This window comes from Gambusia affinis, linkage group LG05 (genome assembly GCF_019740435.1).
Source record: "Gambusia affinis linkage group LG05, SWU_Gaff_1.0, whole genome shotgun sequence".
NCBI classification, from domain to species: domain Eukaryota; kingdom Metazoa; phylum Chordata; class Actinopteri; order Cyprinodontiformes; family Poeciliidae; genus Gambusia; species Gambusia affinis.
In genome coordinates, this window is record NC_057872.1 from 31,905,103 (window position 1) to 31,922,556 (window position 17,454).

Below are 17,454 nucleotides of genomic sequence, written 5' to 3' on the forward strand. Positions count from 1 at the left end.
GTTTCTGCCTCAGGACCTCAATACAAATGATGCAATACGTGGGTTTCCATGGTTACAGAGTTGATCAGGTTTGACGGTTCTGAAGACAGGGACCGTTCTGCGGGTCCGGGCCCAGTCTAACCAGTCTACTTGGAACCAGGTTTCCATGGAAACGGAGCTGTCCCTGGTCCTCTACCAGATATTAACTTATTAATATTCAAACTCGCTGCAGTAGAACAATTTCAATAATTGCCATCTTGTCAGTGATCAATGAGCCAGTCGATCAGTTTTACATGCGGTGCTTTTATTTTATAAAATCTTTGCTTTGGGTCATTAGAATGAACTGTGACATCATCACAGTGATGACATCACCAGGTAAAAACACTCTGAGCACTGATTGGCCCCTGGGTCACCATATTTGGCAGTGGAATGTCTTTCCATGATTGGCTGATCACACACTGAAGCCACGCCCCTTCAACGTTATTGGCTGAAATAATATTTGGCCCTAATTAACAAATCAATTATCAAAGGAAACTGAACATTCAGAGAAAACACTGAATTAGTCAAAACAAGGGGGAGTGGTTAGTGACAGGGATGGGGTCAAAGGTGACAGATGGAATGTGTGACATCAGGATTTATCCAGACAGGAGGCCACGCCCCCCTGCCCACCTCCACCTGTCCCCTGGGAGGAGAAGGAGGAGCTTCCTGTCAGGCGACACGGTGGGAGGAGCTTCAGCAGGAGTTGAGCTCCTCCATGGTCTGGTTCAGCGTCGCCTGCAGCTCCATGTTGGCGTTTCTAGCTGAGGTCAGTGCGTCTGGAACAGGAAGAGGGGGGGCAGTTATTGATTACCCATCAATTAATGATTACCGTTACTTATCAATTAGGAATTAATGATTAAGAATCAATTAGTTACTTCATTTGATTTGATTGATTGTTGATTAGTTATTAGACCAGTCTCACCTTCCAGGCCATCAACAGTTTTCTCTAGTTTGGCCACCGTACGCTCGGCATACTCAGCTCTGGTCTCTGCCTGGAATACAGGAAGTGCTGAGGAGGCTAACAGGAAATGCTAACAGGAAGTGCTGAGGAGGCTAACTGACTAAGCTAACAGGAAGATAACTGCTGAAATGTGGCTCACCTCCTTCAGCTTGTTGCTGAGATTCTTGATCTCTTCCTCGTAGCGGTCCTCCTTGTTGGAGTACTGTGAGACAGAGACAACATTTAAATCAGAACTCACCTGTTCAGGTGTCGGAGCTCAGGTGAGTCAGCGGATCAGTTTAACCTCTACTTCCAGCAACTCTATCCGTCATTAGTGTTAGCTGGAGACTGAAACGTCTGACTTTCTGGCCGCCACTGAACACACCTCCACCTCCTCCAGGTGAAGTTATCGATGAACTGATCAGTGATCAGGCTCCTCCCCCCTCCTACCTTCTCCGCCTGTGCCTCCAGAGACTTGGCGCTGGTGAACACGGTTTTCAGCTCCTCCTCCACCAGCCGACACTTACTGCAGAGAACACATGGCGTCAAACACGTGTGGGCGGGGCCTGCCGCAAGGCGTGTGTGTGTGTGTGTGTTAGAGCGCGCAGTGGGTGGAGGAGGGGCTGAAGCGCAGGTAAAGGTCAGAGGTCATGGAGGCAACAGGAGGCGAGGAGGAGGAGCTTCACCGCTCTGACCGACAGGTGAGAGGTCACATGACCTGCAGTACCTTGTCTTCAGACGCCTGCAGGCTCTTCAGTGATTGGTCGAAACCCCTCAGCTGCTCCTCCAGCCTCCAAACCTTACTGAGAGATGGGCGAGAGAGAAAGCGAGATGGGCGAGCGAGAGACAGGTAATGTGGTGAGACAGGTGAGGACAAATGGAGAGATGGTTGCCAGAGCAAAGAGGAGGAGTCAGTCAGACAAACAGGTGGGGATGCAGCAACACATGCAATGGTTTCCATGGAAACAAACAGGTAAAAATACATGGACAATGTTAGTCTGAGTGACATCATCATCAGTGTGACATCAAAGATCAAGGACGGAGCTTCATGTAGCAGTCCAGACCATCAGAACCAGCAGAACCCTCTGAGCTGCTCTGATTGGCTACTTTCAGCTCAGTATGACAAGGCCTGTTCCTATTGGCTCAATCTGCTGCACCACACTGACATCAAAGATCAGATCTACTCAGCACAGCATTTGGACCCTGGTGTGGTTCTGAGTCGTTGGTCTGGACTGATGGTTCTGGTTGTGAGCGGGTTCACCTGTCCGCCTGCTCGGCCCGGTCCTCGGCCCGCTCCAGTTCTCCCTCCACCATCACCAGCTTGCGAGCGACCTGTGGTTACAGGTAAAATGGCCGACTGAGTAAATACATAAATACTGTTAAAACATCAGCAGTAAATATGTTCACAGAGTAGATAATAGATGGAAAAGCTGCATTTCGACAGGATTGCTGGTAAACATTATTATTATGTAATGTGAAAGGATGATAGCATTAGCCTATTAGCCTAAGTGTCACCATACCTAGCCAGTTCTGCACTTGTGATGGAGACAGGAAGTGACATCAAAGCAGCACTACTTGAACTATAAATCTGAAGTGCAAATATCTCACTCAGTGATTTGACAGTCAAACACTAGATAGCAATCCAAATGTTTCTTTAATCAGCTAGCTTTCATGCTAATGCTTTTAGCTGTTGCTAATGTAAGACAAATTCTTAATTTACTCAAAGATTTTGAATGATAAAAGAGGCTATTTTTATTGTGAAATTGTTTTATGTTAAGGATCAACCATGAGGCAGTGATTCTGCTGAATGCTAAGGTCAGATTTTTATGCATTTCAGTAATTCCACCAGGGGGCGGTAGAGGGATCTCAGGAAAGTTGGAGGAAAAATAAGAAGAAAAAAAAGTAAATTGTTTATATATTTTTAACATCATAAGGGTTTATACAGGAATCCCAGAGTTGAATTTACTACTTTTTACTACATTTTTTACTACCTGTACAATATTTTTACTATCAACACAAAATTGAGCCAATTTCGCGCCAATTTCCTCAATTTTAGGAGATCGGAGATGGGTGGATATTTAGGTGAATCTCTTCCTCTGATCTAGTCAGTGAAGGTCTATAAATCATCTCTGTCCTGCTGCTCTGCAGTGGGAGGTTTGACTGACCGACCCACCGGGTCGGGTCTCCAAGCTTGTAGTTACCAATAGTGACCCCACCGTTACCAACTCACAGACTTTCTTTCTACATTTAGCAACATTTCAGTCAAAAACATGGCACTGGCTGAAATCTAAATGGACAGATCAAACTTTTTCTAGCTTGATAATCTGTGAGAATCTGCAGTCGGCTCACTGACCCATGATAGACGACGACTCATGGAAACTTTATCCCACTAACTTGAAGGTCTAACTGTGACTTTAACTTGACCAAAACCTCACATGTTAGAAACAGGAAGTATTTTTAGTGCTTATCCTGACTCCATAAGACATTAGGATATTTGTTTTTAAAGAATATCAGTAACTGCAATGATATTCCAATTTCACAAGCTGCTGTTTTATTCTCAGAATATTAGCTTGCTGCTAATCGCCACCACTAGAACAACTCCATGACCAGGTTCAAGGTGTCATATTTCACAGGTCAGTGAACAGACCGACACACCGACTCTGTCAGATCATGGTCACAATGAGAGCAGCTGTTTAAATCAACCAGCGCCGAGTTCAGATGATGGTTAGAATCCCAAATAAACATCCAGCCTGAATCATGGAACTGCTGAGGACTCAATCTGCTGCCCTTTGTGTGGGAAACCTTTGCTGGGTTTTATGTAATTATTTTTTTATTTAGAAAGACAGATTTCCTTCACATTCGTTAATTACAGCTATACCCATTTAAGATCATACATGAGTACACAACCAGAGAGTCCAAGTGATTTTGTCCATACTGCCTTTCTGGTATTTTCTTTTACAGACTATTACTAATTATTGTTATAAACAATAACAGAAATGAACAGAGTTGAACAATAATGAAGATTGCACCATCTCAAGCAATAAAAACCACAAGAACATACAAGGGCAGGCCACATAATTCACAAGGACAATCAAATGAATTCTGATCTAACTGGTTTTACATACTCAGTCCATTTGGTCCAAATCTTATAAAACTTTCCTTTTTCAACTTGGAGGGAAAATGAAATCTTTTTTCTCCAAAAAGTTTCTGCGATGTTAGTGGCTCGTATTTTTGTGACAGTAGGCAGACAGGAAGGCGAGGAGAGGGGGGGGCAAAGGTCGTCGGGACCGGGAGTCGAACCCGCAACGTCCGCGTCGAGGACTGAGGCCTCCAAACATGCTAACCTGCTGCGCCACCACAGCACGCCCCGGAAAAAGAAATCTTTTCCATAACATAAATCTGGTAAACAATTTCAATTCATTCATCGATAGTGTGATGGATCTGGTTTTAGCTTGTGATGGATTTCTTACTGGCTGCCAGTATAACCAGCAGTTTTTTTTCTTTATTGGTCCATGTGTCCAAATGTAAGTTAGGGTATATATTTGACAGACTCCGCCTCCCAATTCCAGTTGTAGACAGTTTTAATTGAAGATGGTGGATGATAGTTAAATGTTAATATTGAATTTTATTTATATTCATTTTGTAACCAGAGATTAAACTAAACTCTTCTAGTAACTTCATCAGTTTTGGGATGTCTTTGTGACCTCTGACCTCTGCCTGATCAGTCGACCCAGGGGCTCAATAAACAACACCCCGTCTCGTTCCTCTTTCCAAAGTCAATGAGTTGGTCAAATCTCCATTCATTTGAATTCCAACTGTTGCTTTAATATACAACGATGCAAATGTGTCAATTATTGAAATCACTTTATTTAAAGACTCCCCACCGAATCAAACGCTTCCTAAACTTCATATCAGCGCCCCTAGTTTCTGCTGAGTGACTTCTCTCATAATGTGTTTTCCTAATGTTGTCTTTGCCTGTCTGGTCTTTATGTATTAAAGCTGGTAATATAATAACTTCTATTCTTTTAGACAATGTGGAGGTGAAAAGTTTACAGTCATTGTTTAGAAGACTTACAGGACGATGGATCCCACTGCCCAGTTTGTCTTTTCCTTCCTTCAATATGACTGAATTCACTGCTTCTCTCCATGAAGGGGGAATATTTTTATTTTCTAAAACCCAGTTGAAGGTTTTCTCAAATGTTGGGATTAGTTGGTTTTGTATCATTTTGTACCATTCTGTAGTGAATCCATCTGTTCCTGGAGATTTTCCCTTTTTAGTTCTCTTGATTGCTGATTGAATTTCCTCTTTTGTAATTTTGGGTATTAATTTTTTTATTCAGTTCATCAGTGACCGTTGGAAGATTGATCTTTTCCAGAAGGCATCGGTCTGATTGTTCTGCTTGTCTGTGGTTGGGAATAAAGGGTTTTATAGTATTTTTGAAAGCAGTTTTTGATTTTCTCTGGATTAGTTTCTATTTCCTTTGTTACATTGTTTCTTATTTTATGTGCAGTTCTGCAGGCTTGTTGTTTTCTGAACCCATATGATAAAAGCTTCAGGGATTTCACACCTATCTCATGTTATTGCTGTTTTATAAAAATACGGTTTTTTTTTGGATTTCCTGAATGTTTATTTCTTCTATTTCTTTTTTTAAGTTTTATAATCTTATGTTTGGTGTCGTCATCTTTGCATGTTCTCTCTGTAATCTTTTCAAATCCTCTTCTAAATCCTGGAGTTTTTGCTCTGATTTTCTTCTCATATGAGGTTATGGATATAATTTTACCCCTAATCACTGTTTTTACCGTGTCCCAGATTATAGGAGGAGTCACTTCCTCATTATTGTTATTTTCTAAATATAAATTGATTTCATGTTTTAGTTTGTCTCTAATTTGTCCAAAATGTTAGAGTTCAGTCTCCACAGAGTGGACCTCCTCTTATTATTCTGACGGATTGAGATGTAAGTGATCTGAAAGAGTATTGGGTCCATTTCACTGCTGTCTGCCCTACAAAGATCTGTGTAAACGCTCTGAGCTTGTGAGGAGTGGGAATAATCTCCACTCTTTGGGTTTCTTTCTCTCCAAACGTCCACGACCTCCACCTCACTCATCCAGGTATTTAATCTACTGCTAATGTTTTTTGCATCAAGTTTCCCATTTGACAAAATGTGAAACCAATCCGCGCAGGAATCCGCTGCTGATGAATGCTGGACGCTCCGCTCGGTCCGATTTGATCTCCGTCACGTCGTTCCAGGTCAAATTTAGAGTTTTTCCTCCATACTTTACAAAATGCCTTTCGGTCATTCCTAGTCTTTGAATCTCGGATCATGGAGACAAAGTTGTGAAAACTTAGATTTTCCCACGGCGAAGAGCAAAATGACTGGCTCGTCTCAACACGTTAGGCGGTTCCAACTCTACGCATGAGCACAGCAGCTTGGAGTCCATCTGGGACGGCCCAGGTCCTGCCAGTACCGGAGTTATCATTTTTATACAGATTCTAGTAAAACAAACTTTAAACAACAAGTGAGCATCAATGGAAAACTACAAATATTTATGAAGGGATGATGAAAAATTTACTACCTTTTACTACTGCACAGAAACCCTGATCATAATATATAATTTTACTTTAAATTATTGTTATAAAGACATATTAAAATAAATTTATTGAAATGTGATTTACATTTTCATCTTTCTGATTCACTGCCTGTCAATTTCATCAATCTGCTTTTTAATCCCCCAGCTAGTGTAGCGAGAGAGAAACGGAGAAACAGAACCGTCCAGCAGCGCTGGAGAATGCTGCAACATTTATGCTAAATGGACAGAATAATTATTCTTTAGTGAGCAAAAAGAGAAAAAAACCTTCTAAAAGTTTATTCTGGTTTATATATGTTGTGTAAGTGGATTAGTGAAGGGAAGTCCTGAACAGAAACTAATGCTGTTGGAAAAGGGTTGAGATGGGTTAGCCCTGATCTACTCTGGGTTAACTTGTCTGGGTTTGATGTGATGATGTCACCATGTGGGTGTGACTACCAGCCGACCAATCAGGTACCTCCTCATATTTACGGTCGGCCTCCTCAGCGATCAGCTTGGCCTCCCTCAGCTGGACCTCCAGGTGCTCCATCTTCTCCTCGTCCTTCAGAGCCCGGTTCTCGATCACCTTCATGCCTCTGTGGGGAGTCACACAGGTGGGGGGTCATAAAGACATTGCTCAGGAGTTTCTGTCAGAAAGAGGCAGGGCTAGGCGATATAGCTGATACAATCATTTCATACCAGTCAATACCGATAAATATTGATTTTTGTTTCCTTTTAAATATCTGAAAACCAGCTAAACTGGTGTCATGACCTTTCCAGTTGTTTTACTTCTAAGCAGTTATGGGGCTCAGTGACAAAACCTGAAACTGCTACTGCGCAAGTTACTCAACTGTTTGTTGCTAGGCAACTTAAGAGTGAGATAGCTGATGCCACAAAGCTAGCTTAGCTGGCTAGCTTAGCTGGCTAGCTTTGCTAACCGTAAGAGGTTGAGCTAAAGCCTTTCCTCTGCCTACATTTCCCAGAATGCTGTGAGGTTCTGGATCAGAGTTAAGAAAAATGATTAAATATGTATTATCTCACAGTCAACCTCAGATGTATTATCTATTGATATTGATCACATGCCTATTGTGATAGATTTTGTTATTGATTTATTGGCCGGCCCTCGGTGAGAATGACAGCAACAGGTGATGAAGATGAGCTCCTCCTCCTCTCCATCCCCTGCTGCAGGTGGACCTGGGGTCACTGACCTTTCGCTCTCATCAGCGACCTTCTCCACCTCGTCCAGCTTGCGCAGTGCGGCGGCCAAACGCTCCTGGACCCGGTCCAGGTTCTCCTCACTAAGCTGCAGCCGCCGGCTCAGAGACGTCACCTCTCCCTCTGCCTGCAAGACAGAGAGCAGGATAAGAAGTTGGAGCCCAGGGTCAAGGGTCAGGGCCTGGTTCTAATCAGGTCCTTCCAGAAACTCTGGGGAGGTCCTCACTGTCCCCTTTGACCTCCTCTAGTGGGTGGCAGGGTGTAAGTGGTCCTCTAGACACAGGAATACAAGTACACACACACACACACACAGCCTGGTGGAGGAGCTGGACAGGTACGCCAGTCAACCTGATGAGGTCAGAATCTCCAGGTTCCAACAGAACCACTTAGAAAGGTTCACTAGTCTAGAAGCACCAGTAAGACCAGTGGGACCAGTGGGACTAACCCGACCTGAACTCAGCTCCACGTCGACCAGTTTATTCAATCAGATGAATTGTTCATAATTTCAGGTTTTATCTCCTGTTGTTCAGATTGTTGAATATTAACTAAACTGAATAAAATAAAACACTACTGAACATATTATCATGTTATTAACATAATTTATTATCACTGACAAGTCATAACATATTGTGAATGGAAGGATCAGAAACCATCAGTCAAAATGGTGGACATGGAGAAACTGGCGCTCCTCAGACAGCTGGATGTTCGGGGCTGAATAAAACACATGGGTCAATGCTGCACACAATGCTGGACTCTTGGAGAAAGGTCATTGAAATTTGTAAATTGGGTAACCAGATAAAAATCCTCAGATCCTTTGATTCAGCTTTTAAACCAAACAAGATTGATGGGAGATTTAGAGGATGGATCCAAAAACTATACATTTAGCCAGAAGGGGCTGTTTCAGAGCTTTGAGGAGCTTCAGAGATCTAATGGGTTGGAGAAGGACGACTTCTTTACATATCTACAGGTGAGGGTTTACTTTAATCAAAATATATGAGACAACTGGGAAACAGCCAAACCTGGACTTTTTAAGGTGTTTTGTCTTTGTTAAAATCTGGTTCATGCAAGAAACTTGTTTCCATTTTGTACAATGACATTCTATCCTCCACACAAGGTGACACAAACTACATAAGAAATAAGTGGGTAAAAGAAGGAAACCTGTCAATCTCATCTGAAGTCTGGGAACAGATTAATAAACTACACTGGATGACCTCCAGCTCCAACACATGGACACAGTTCTCCTGGAAAAACACTGTTTGATTTTTTGTAACTCCAGTTCAGAATAAATTTGGGGGCAGCGGAGACGCATGCTGGAGACTCTGTGGAAGAAACGGCGCAAATCATCATCACATCTTCTAGGGTCATTGGGAGCAAATGTGTTCCCACCTAAATAACATCTTGACTGAAAGAATCCCATGTAAATGTGAATCCTTATACTTAGGAAACATTTCATTTGACAACTGGACTCTGGATGATAAAAAATTGCAGTTAATGCTTCTGGCAGCGAGCAAAAAGACAATCACCAGGAAATGGTTAAAGCCTGAAGCAGCTACAGTTGAGGACTGGGTCAATATTGTCCAGGACATTTACATTATGGAGAAGTTTTCTTTTTCTGTTCAAGGTCAAAGGGAATCATTCTTCAGGATCTGGTCTAAATGGACAAACTATGGAAAACTAAATATGTTTATTACATGTTTATTGCAAAGACTGTTGTGCTGAGTACTGAATCCTGGTTCAGGATTATGGCCAAATTATCCTCTTGATTGTGTCTTTTCCCTAACATAAGGAAAATCAGACCAGACCCTCCTGTACCCCCCCCTCACTCTTCTGTTCTACACAAACCCTGGATGGTTCATGTTATTCCTTCTCTTACTTCCATTGTGGTGGAAGCTGGATCGTACAAACTAATTGTAACTTGCCTTTCCAAATAAAACATTAATTAAAGGATTTTTGGCTCTGCCCCCACAGCCACTCAACCAATTAGTGACTGGCTTCAAACTCACCTGCCTGGTCCAACGGAACCACTCTGGGTTCTAGAGAGTGATTCGGACTGGGCCGACTCTAAACCCCGGCCGGGTTCAGATTACCTCCTTCATCTGAAAGCCATCCTAGGTCAGAGCTCTGAGCCATTCGAACCAGGTCAGAACCGGATCAGAACCAGAGCACGTACCTCCTCCCTGGTCCTCTTCTCCTTCTCCACCTCCCGTTGCAGCTGCTCCGCCCGCTCCTCCGCCTCCTCCGCCTGGTCCTGCAGAACCTTGATCTTCTTCTTCACTGCATCGATGCTGTTCATCCCGCCACTCATCTTCCACTCCTGCAGAGACACAGCAGCCGATTGGTCCAGAGGAAACAGCACCAATGACTGAACCTGTTCATTGTGAACAGTTCCCAGTCTGGTTCAGATGAACTAGTTTCCAGAATCAACCAGACTGGCAACTATTCAAAGAAGTGGATCAGCTCCATGATTTTCTTCTGTATGTAAACTTCTGATCCTGAAGACATTAATAATAATAATAATCTCTGAGATTATTTTTGTCATCACTGAGGTTTTCAGTAAACAACAATGATTCTGGTGATTCTAACCCAAAACCAGAGTGAGGGTTCTGGTGGAATGTCAGACAGGTGTATGTAAACTTCTGGCTCCAGCTGGAACTTCAGTCTGTGGTTTGTTTGGTGCTGATGGTGCAGGTTCTTCTCAGGTACATGCAGAGGAAATGCCCCTTGTATCCTAGAGGCCCTCAGTGCTGTTTTTGTTTTATGTTTTCTATTTCTTAATTGATTTTGTATCTGTGTTTCAGGCTGTGACCCTCAACACTGACTTAGCTGAATAAATGAGTCTGGCTGCCCTCGGTCAAACAGTGACCTTCATGTTCAGACTCCGGGTCCATGGTGAGGAGGAGGGGGGCGGATCTGCACCTTCTATCAAACTATGGGCAAGAATATTTATTTTTTTCAACATAAACTTGCTTGTGAATAAAAAAGTGGATCTGATGTTGAAGTTAGAAAAAACATGTCTATTTATTTTTGTAATTATCCTCACAATAGGGGAAAAACCTCCTTACCTCTAAACACAGAAATGATTTTGCTGCAGAGAAAACTTCTGGTTTTAACTTCATCATTCTGCCCCAGAGCTGGACTAAATGCCTGGTCCACTACAGCAGCCTGTACCGCTGTGGGTCAGAACCAGATATCCTGATGTAAAGAAATGGTACCACTGATGTTACTGGACCTCCAAAGCCCCGGTACCAGCTGGTACCACCTGCTCACTGTTCGCTCTGCTTCACCCCAGCAGTACCACCAGGCAGGTTAAAGCCGCTGCTGACGGGATTTGGACTGGAGGTTCACGGCTGTGAATAGAAATTACTGCAGAACCTCAACTGCTTAAAGAAGATTCGGCCCAGAACATTTAGAAATATTACATAAACATCAGTAAAATGTTTGGGGGGCCTGTAGAAGCCTAAATTCAGTTTGAGTTTATTTAGACCTTTAGGATTAATTATGTTTATATTACTTATGATAATTTGTTTATTTGGATGAAAACGATTACTAGTTAAATCTGTATGGCATAGTAATTGGTTATATTGGACTATATTAAAGCCTTCTTGTAAATTTGCATATCTAATTGCAGTTAAGGACTTTAGGGTGTGGCTAGAGAGAGTTAGCTGGGCAGTTGAATGGAGCCACAGTTTTTTAAAACTCTCTCTCTCTTTAGACTCTCATTCATCTCTTTGTTCACTCTTTATTATTTTTGTGGAAAAGTAACATTTGTGCCGTTTTTATTTTTGAGGTAAACCGTTAAACTTGATCAAAAGGGGGCGTGCTCCGGTGGTGTAGAGGTCAGCGCGCCCCACGTTTGGAGGCCCTCAGTCCTCGACGCGGCCGTTGCGGGTTCGATTCCCGGACCCGACGACATTTACCGCATATCTTCTCCCCTCTCCTTCCCCCTTTCCTGTCAGCCTGCTGTTGTATAAGGGACACCAGAGCCACAAAAAGACCCCCTGGTGGGGAGGAAAAAAAAAACTTGATCAAAAGGATCCAGTCTGGTTTTTGTTTTTGGTCGTTTCGTCATCAAATGGACCGATGAGGAACGATGGAGAGCGTCAAGCTTATGGCTTCATTATTTAGGAACCTACAGGCCCATAATCTGAACCGCAGCATAAAACCATCCATATTCTTTTGCTTATCTGGGGTCAGGTCGTGGGGTCAGCAGCTTCAGAAGGGAGGCCCAGACTTCACTCCCCAGCCACTTGGTCCAGTTCCTCCAGGGGAATCCCAAGGTGTTCCCAGGTTAAAATCAATCACTGATTATTGGTTATTATTTCCTGTGATGTATTTGTGAACAAACCAGCTCAAACACAAAGACTACGCCATATTGTAGCCATGGTAACAACAATCAGACTATCAAGATGATTCTTTGCATTTTTACAAACTAAACATCCTAATTAAATCCCAAATGTACTATTTTTATTCATTTATTTTTTCTGCTGAACGCATTAAATAAAATTCTGTAACACTGTCAATAAATGAATGCATCAGGTTTAGAGCTTTTTTCCCCACCAGAGGGTCTTTTTGTGGGCTCTAGTGTCCCTTATTCAACAGTCAGCTGACAGGAAAGGGGGAAGACATGCAAGCGCATGTCGTCAGGTCCGGGAATCGAACCCGCGACGGCCACGTCGAGGATTGAGGGCCTCCAAGTGTGGGCCGCGCTAACCTCTACACCACCGGAGCACGCCCCTATGCAACAGGGTTAGATCTATGGTCTGTTACAATTCAAGCATTTCTAGAGGCCCCTGAATGGCCCCTACCAGCAGCTACTGAGTTTTCTTTGCCTTGATATCTCAGTCATATAATTCTAGATCTCTGAGGTGCCAACATAGAAAACTGACATAGAGTTAATCCCTCTGAGCCTTTCATCTTTAAAACAGCCTGCAGCCAATGGAGTTAAACAGATATTATTAGGGTTTATTCAATAAAATAGCAGCAAATTAGGTTATTTCATAACTTCATAACCTTTGACCTTCTCTCCTCTGGTTTGTTTCACAGCTCCAGTCTCAGATTAACTCAGCAGAACCAGAAACATTATATCAGGGAAATATGGACTATATTAGCTCTGCATTGTCTCCACATGATGACAGTTATACAGAATAATCTGATTAAATATTAGATTATTGATTAATATGGGTTGTTGTGCCGTGTTTGAAGATATTGTTCAATGTGCCGTTTTTTTTTACTTTGAGCCCCTCCAAATGTCTCTGCACGGCTCAAGTTCTTCTGGACCAGCAGAACCAATCAGTCATTCATCAGAACCGGTGAACAGCTCAGAATACGCTTCGGATCAGCTCCTGGATGTCTGGTTGGGCCCCTGAAACACCTTCAGACATTCGGGGGCCCCTGAGGATCTAAACCAGCTGCGATCAAAACTTTAAAGAGAGAACCGTTAAGCTGACGTAACTTCCTGTCCCGTCGGATCCGACTCCTTTGGGTTCTGATCCAGTGATCGGTCCCTGGTTGGGTCAGACAGCTGGTTCTGGTCCAGAGGCCTCAACAGAACCTCCAGAACTTCACCCCACTCCGCTCCGCTCCCTCCGAACTTACCGGAATGTTAGCTGTTAGCGGCTAGCAGAGCGCTCCGGATCAAACTGCGGCTGCGTAGATTGCTATAGTGTCCCAGGTCGCAGTTCCGGTCCAACTCCGAGTCTGGGTCAAGATGCAGCTCAGGATTCGGGTCTGGTCCTCGTTCTGGTTCTTCCTCTCCTTCAGCCAACACCCTTTTCCGGGTTGAGTTCCCTCCGCTGGAAATGACGTTAGCTGCTCTTCTTTTCTAAGGAAGAGGAAGAAGCAGTCAAACCACTGCCCCCTGCTGGACGCCAAAGAAACTTCAGCCTGAACCACAAACATTTCGGGTCAGAGTGCTATACATAAAAAACACAACAAACTACAGAAATACGTTATATTTGTTCTGAAGACCATGTTGTAGTTCCTAGCTTTAACGTAGCCTAACCGTTTGTGAGTAGTATTTCTTTTTCATACCAAAACATTGTTTGAGAAGCCGTGCTGGTCAGCGGACGTGGTATTTGAGGGTGGTTTTGAGATTTCGTTCGAGTGTGCGTCCATATGAATGGTAGGCTGCAGTGTATTTATGTTTGAGTGGCTTTATATGTGTATTTTAGTACTTCAAATATTTTCTGTTAGATTTTCTTTAGAATAAGCAAAAGGCTAGGCTAAGCTAATTTCTATTCTGGTAAACCATATTATCTTTAGTTGCTTTCTTTTGCCTTATTTAACTTTAATATTAATGAAACAGACAAATAATATGGTTATAATATGTTTGTAAATGAGTATCTGCATTCATGGTGGATTGTACTTTGTATTTATTCATTTTCTTTGTAGAACCACACACACACACACAGACACGCACACACACACACACACACACACACACACACACACACACACACACACACACACCTTTACAGTGACGTATTCATGAACATAACACAATTCCATAATTCAATGTGCATTTGCTATTTCAAGATATGAATTAAAAAAACGTAACGTAAAGGCAGTGGGTCCACCTTGTACAGTAAAACTGTTGAAACTCGTCACTTTCAAGATGGCGGTGACGTAAGTAGGATCCAGCGTATACATATTGTCCAATCAGCGATTTCTCAGGTATCCAACTGGGACAAGCCCTTTCCGTTTTGGTTAATGTTGTTGTGTTTTTAAATTTGTAATTGTGCCTAGTTAATTTTGTGTTTTGCACCCCAGGGCCACCGTAGAGATGATATGTGGAAACAATATTAATGTTTATTCAACATTTCGTGTAAAGAATACAGAAATGACGAGGGGAGGATTTGGAGCGAAATTGTTACTACAGTTGATTCCGGTAATTTTTGAGCTGTTCATCGTTAACGTGACATAAATATGTTATAACAATAAGGTTATTCATTCAGTCAGGACTTGACGCTTACAGAATGTAATTGTCTCTCTAACACATTGGTTAATGCCTGGTTTTAAAATTAGTTAACTGGACTTGTAGCCATTATTTTGTGCATATTGTTCTCAATGTAATTGTAACATTAAAACAGCAATACTAATTAACCGATGAAACTTAAAGAAACGACAGAACAGAAAATAATCTAAACACACAAATTGTATAGACGAAAAGAACATAACTGTTAAAAAAATAGAGCCGCCGTGTGGCCCGTCTCCACGCTTTTATCCAATGCCTTTTGTCTATAAGATGTTTCTTATAATTTATGTAGATTAAAATAATTTGTTTGATATAACAGTGAACCTGAAGTGGACTGAAAGTTCATTAATCCAGAGACCAGCGCAGAGCAGGGCCGTGCAGAGACCTATGGAGGAGCAGGGGCTCAAATTTAAAACAAAGGGGCACATTGAACAAAAACTCAGTACAACAACACAGCAACAACCAATATTAATCAAGAATCTAACTGGATCCTACTATATCATTGCCGTCATCCAGGGAAATGCAAAGCAAATATAATTTATATTTTCCCCAACAGGTATAAAGTTCCTGTTTCTGCTGCTGACAGTCCTGGAAGGCTGAGTTGATCTGAGACTGTAACTGTTAAACAGATCAGAGAAAGTCTCTGGTTATAAAGTTATGAAATAAGACAATTTGCTGCCATTTTACTAATTAAGCCCTAATAATATCTATTTAACCTCTAGAACGGCGGTTTTCAAAGTGTGAGGCGCGCCTCCCCTGGGGGGCGCCAGAGCACTTTAGGGGAGGCGCGGTGCGAGGGAAAAAATAAACCGGAAAAGCTATCTGCTTGCCGTCTACTGATGTGAGAGAAACGTCTTTTACGCTCAAGATCAACTCTGTGGATTTAGGAAAAAGTTGGAACTGTGGGGTGCGCGTGTGGAGCGGGGATCAGTGGAAATGTTTCCCACCTTAGAGGATGTTTTGGCCAGTGATGTCAGTAACGTTACTGACGTCGGACCACTTTTTTTCCTGCAACGAGTAATCTAACGCGTTGCTATTTCAAATCCAGTAGTCAGACTACAGTTACTTATCAAAATTATTTTTGCGTTACTGTCTTCTTTTGTTACTTAATCATATTTCCTCGACGCGTCTTGTCGAGTGACCGACGTCACAGAAATGGAGGGAGATGCGCATTTTGTTGGTGGAAAAACTGGAACTATTTTGAGTTTCTGTCGACAAGTCCGATTATTATAAGCGGCTTTGGGCTTCATTTTTTTAAAGTCGCTTGAAAATTTAACGAGTTGCTGGTTGCGCCTTTTTGGGCTCGTTTTTGAACGTGAAGTTGCTCATTTGGGCTTGGAAATAAGCAGAGACTCATAATAAATCCCAGAATTTGTCCGTCATTAAAGTAGTTTTAGTCAGTCTCTCTCTGTCCATCATTTCCAGGATGATCCGTCCCGCTGTGTCTTTGTTAATGTCAAGTTAATATATTACCTCTGAATGACGTCGAGCTTCGCGTTGCGCTCCAGAAAACTGCAAACATCGAGACTAATATGAACAGCGCAATAAACATGAAAACAGCCACGAATAAACTGTCCGTAGTTGGCAATAGTTATAATGGCAACTTAACGCCATTATAATTATTAATATTACTGTAAGTGTCACAAATCTGTGCAGCCATCTGAGCTGTGGAGCTGCAGGAGGAGCTCTGTGCTGTGACACCAAACGCAGGACCGTGACGCAGAACCTGGAGGCTGGGGGGGGGGGGGGGGGCTTTAAAATCCTTCTTAGAGTTTTCCAGACAACAGTGGACCACAAATTACTCACGTTTTTATTTTTTTGTACAATCTCCTCTTCAGTTCAACCTTATCAGTGGAGACACATTGTTGATGTTACCATTATAAAATAGCTGATAATTAAGTATTGGCAAAGATCAATGAACTGAACTGTGACATGAGCTCCATGGGGAAGGGGGGGGGGGGCGGGGGGGGGAAGACAGCAGGCATTGTGCTCTTTGGAGGGGGGCTCACCCTTTCATACTTTGAAAACCCCTGCTCTAGAACAACCTGGATACAGAATGATTTATAGATCCAAAAAGCTCAAAGGGGTTTGATGTTAGCAACTCTGACCTACAATTATAAGACTGGAATATCAACGCAAAGAAAACTCAGTAGCTGCTGGTAGGGGCCATTTAGGGGCCTCCAGACATCCAGGGGCCCCTAGAAATTGTAAGACAGGCCATAGATCTAAACCTGTAGCATCATTTATAGAGAATGACAATGTTACTAAATTTTATTTAATGCATTCAGCTGAGAAAAATAAATAGTACATTTAGGATTTAATTAGGACGTTTACTTTGTAAAAGTTTAAAGAATCATCTTGATAGTTTGATTGTTGTTACCATGGCTACAATATGATGTAATCTTTGTCTTTGAATTAGGTTTGTTCACAAATACATCACAGCAAATAACCAATAATCAGTGATTGATTTTAAACTGGGCCAATAAACCTGGTCTCACAGATTCACCTTATCAATATTTAAACATGTTAGTGATGCTGAGGTTCTTAAGGGTTCCGGAGGGAGGGGTGGTTCTGTCTAAGGCCCCATATTACCTTGGATCGGTTCTGCATGAACAGCTGCTGCGATGCACATCTCTGGAATCTACCTGGAATCTACCTGGAATCCCCCGGTGGCCCCTGTCAGTCCGCTGATGCTTTGGAGACATTTTGATTCATTTCATTGTGGCATGTTTGGCTTTTTGCT

At 42.5% G+C, this 17,454-nt stretch overlaps 1 protein-coding gene across 2 annotated transcripts; it reads right to left on the bottom strand.

Moving 5' to 3' along the window:
• Positions 1 to 262: 262 nt before the first annotated feature.
• On the bottom strand, positions 263 to 13,529 carry LOC122830909 (tropomyosin alpha-4 chain-like). Of its 2 annotated transcripts, none has more exons than XM_044116698.1 (9): positions 13,334 to 13,529; positions 9,909 to 10,052; positions 7,732 to 7,865; positions 7,002 to 7,119; positions 2,220 to 2,290; positions 1,686 to 1,761; positions 1,119 to 1,181; positions 941 to 1,010; positions 263 to 794 (listed from the first exon to the last, which is right to left on the bottom strand). In XM_044116698.1, exons 2-9 carry the CDS (start codon positions 10,041 to 10,043, stop codon positions 712 to 714), a joined length of 750 nt encoding a protein of 249 aa, XP_043972633.1. In that variant the 5' UTR covers positions 10,044 to 10,052; positions 13,334 to 13,529; the 3' UTR covers positions 263 to 711. The 2 variants fall into 2 exon arrangements, with proteins under 2 accessions (XP_043972633.1, XP_043972632.1); XM_044116697.1 differs by lacking the exon at positions 1,686 to 1,761 and adding an exon at positions 1,409 to 1,484 and having other exon boundaries at positions 13,334 to 13,513.
• Between the last annotated feature and the right edge of the window lie 3,925 nt (positions 13,530 to 17,454).

What these genes read in the sequence shown, in the direction of transcription:
- LOC122830909 (XM_044116698.1), bottom strand. Translation starts at nt 10,043, where the DNA reads ATGAGTGGCGGGATGAACAGCATCGATGCAGTGAAGAAGAAGATCAAG. An exon ending in CGGGCCGAGCAGGCGGACAG is followed by an intron (nt 1,762 to 2,219) that starts GTGAACCCGCTC and finishes CCCATCTCTCAG; the next exon opens with TAAGGTTTGGAGGCTGGAGG. An exon ending in TCAGCAACAAGCTGAAGGAG is followed by an intron (nt 1,011 to 1,118) that starts GTGAGCCACATT and finishes CCTGTATTCCAG; the next exon opens with GCAGAGACCAGAGCTGAGTA.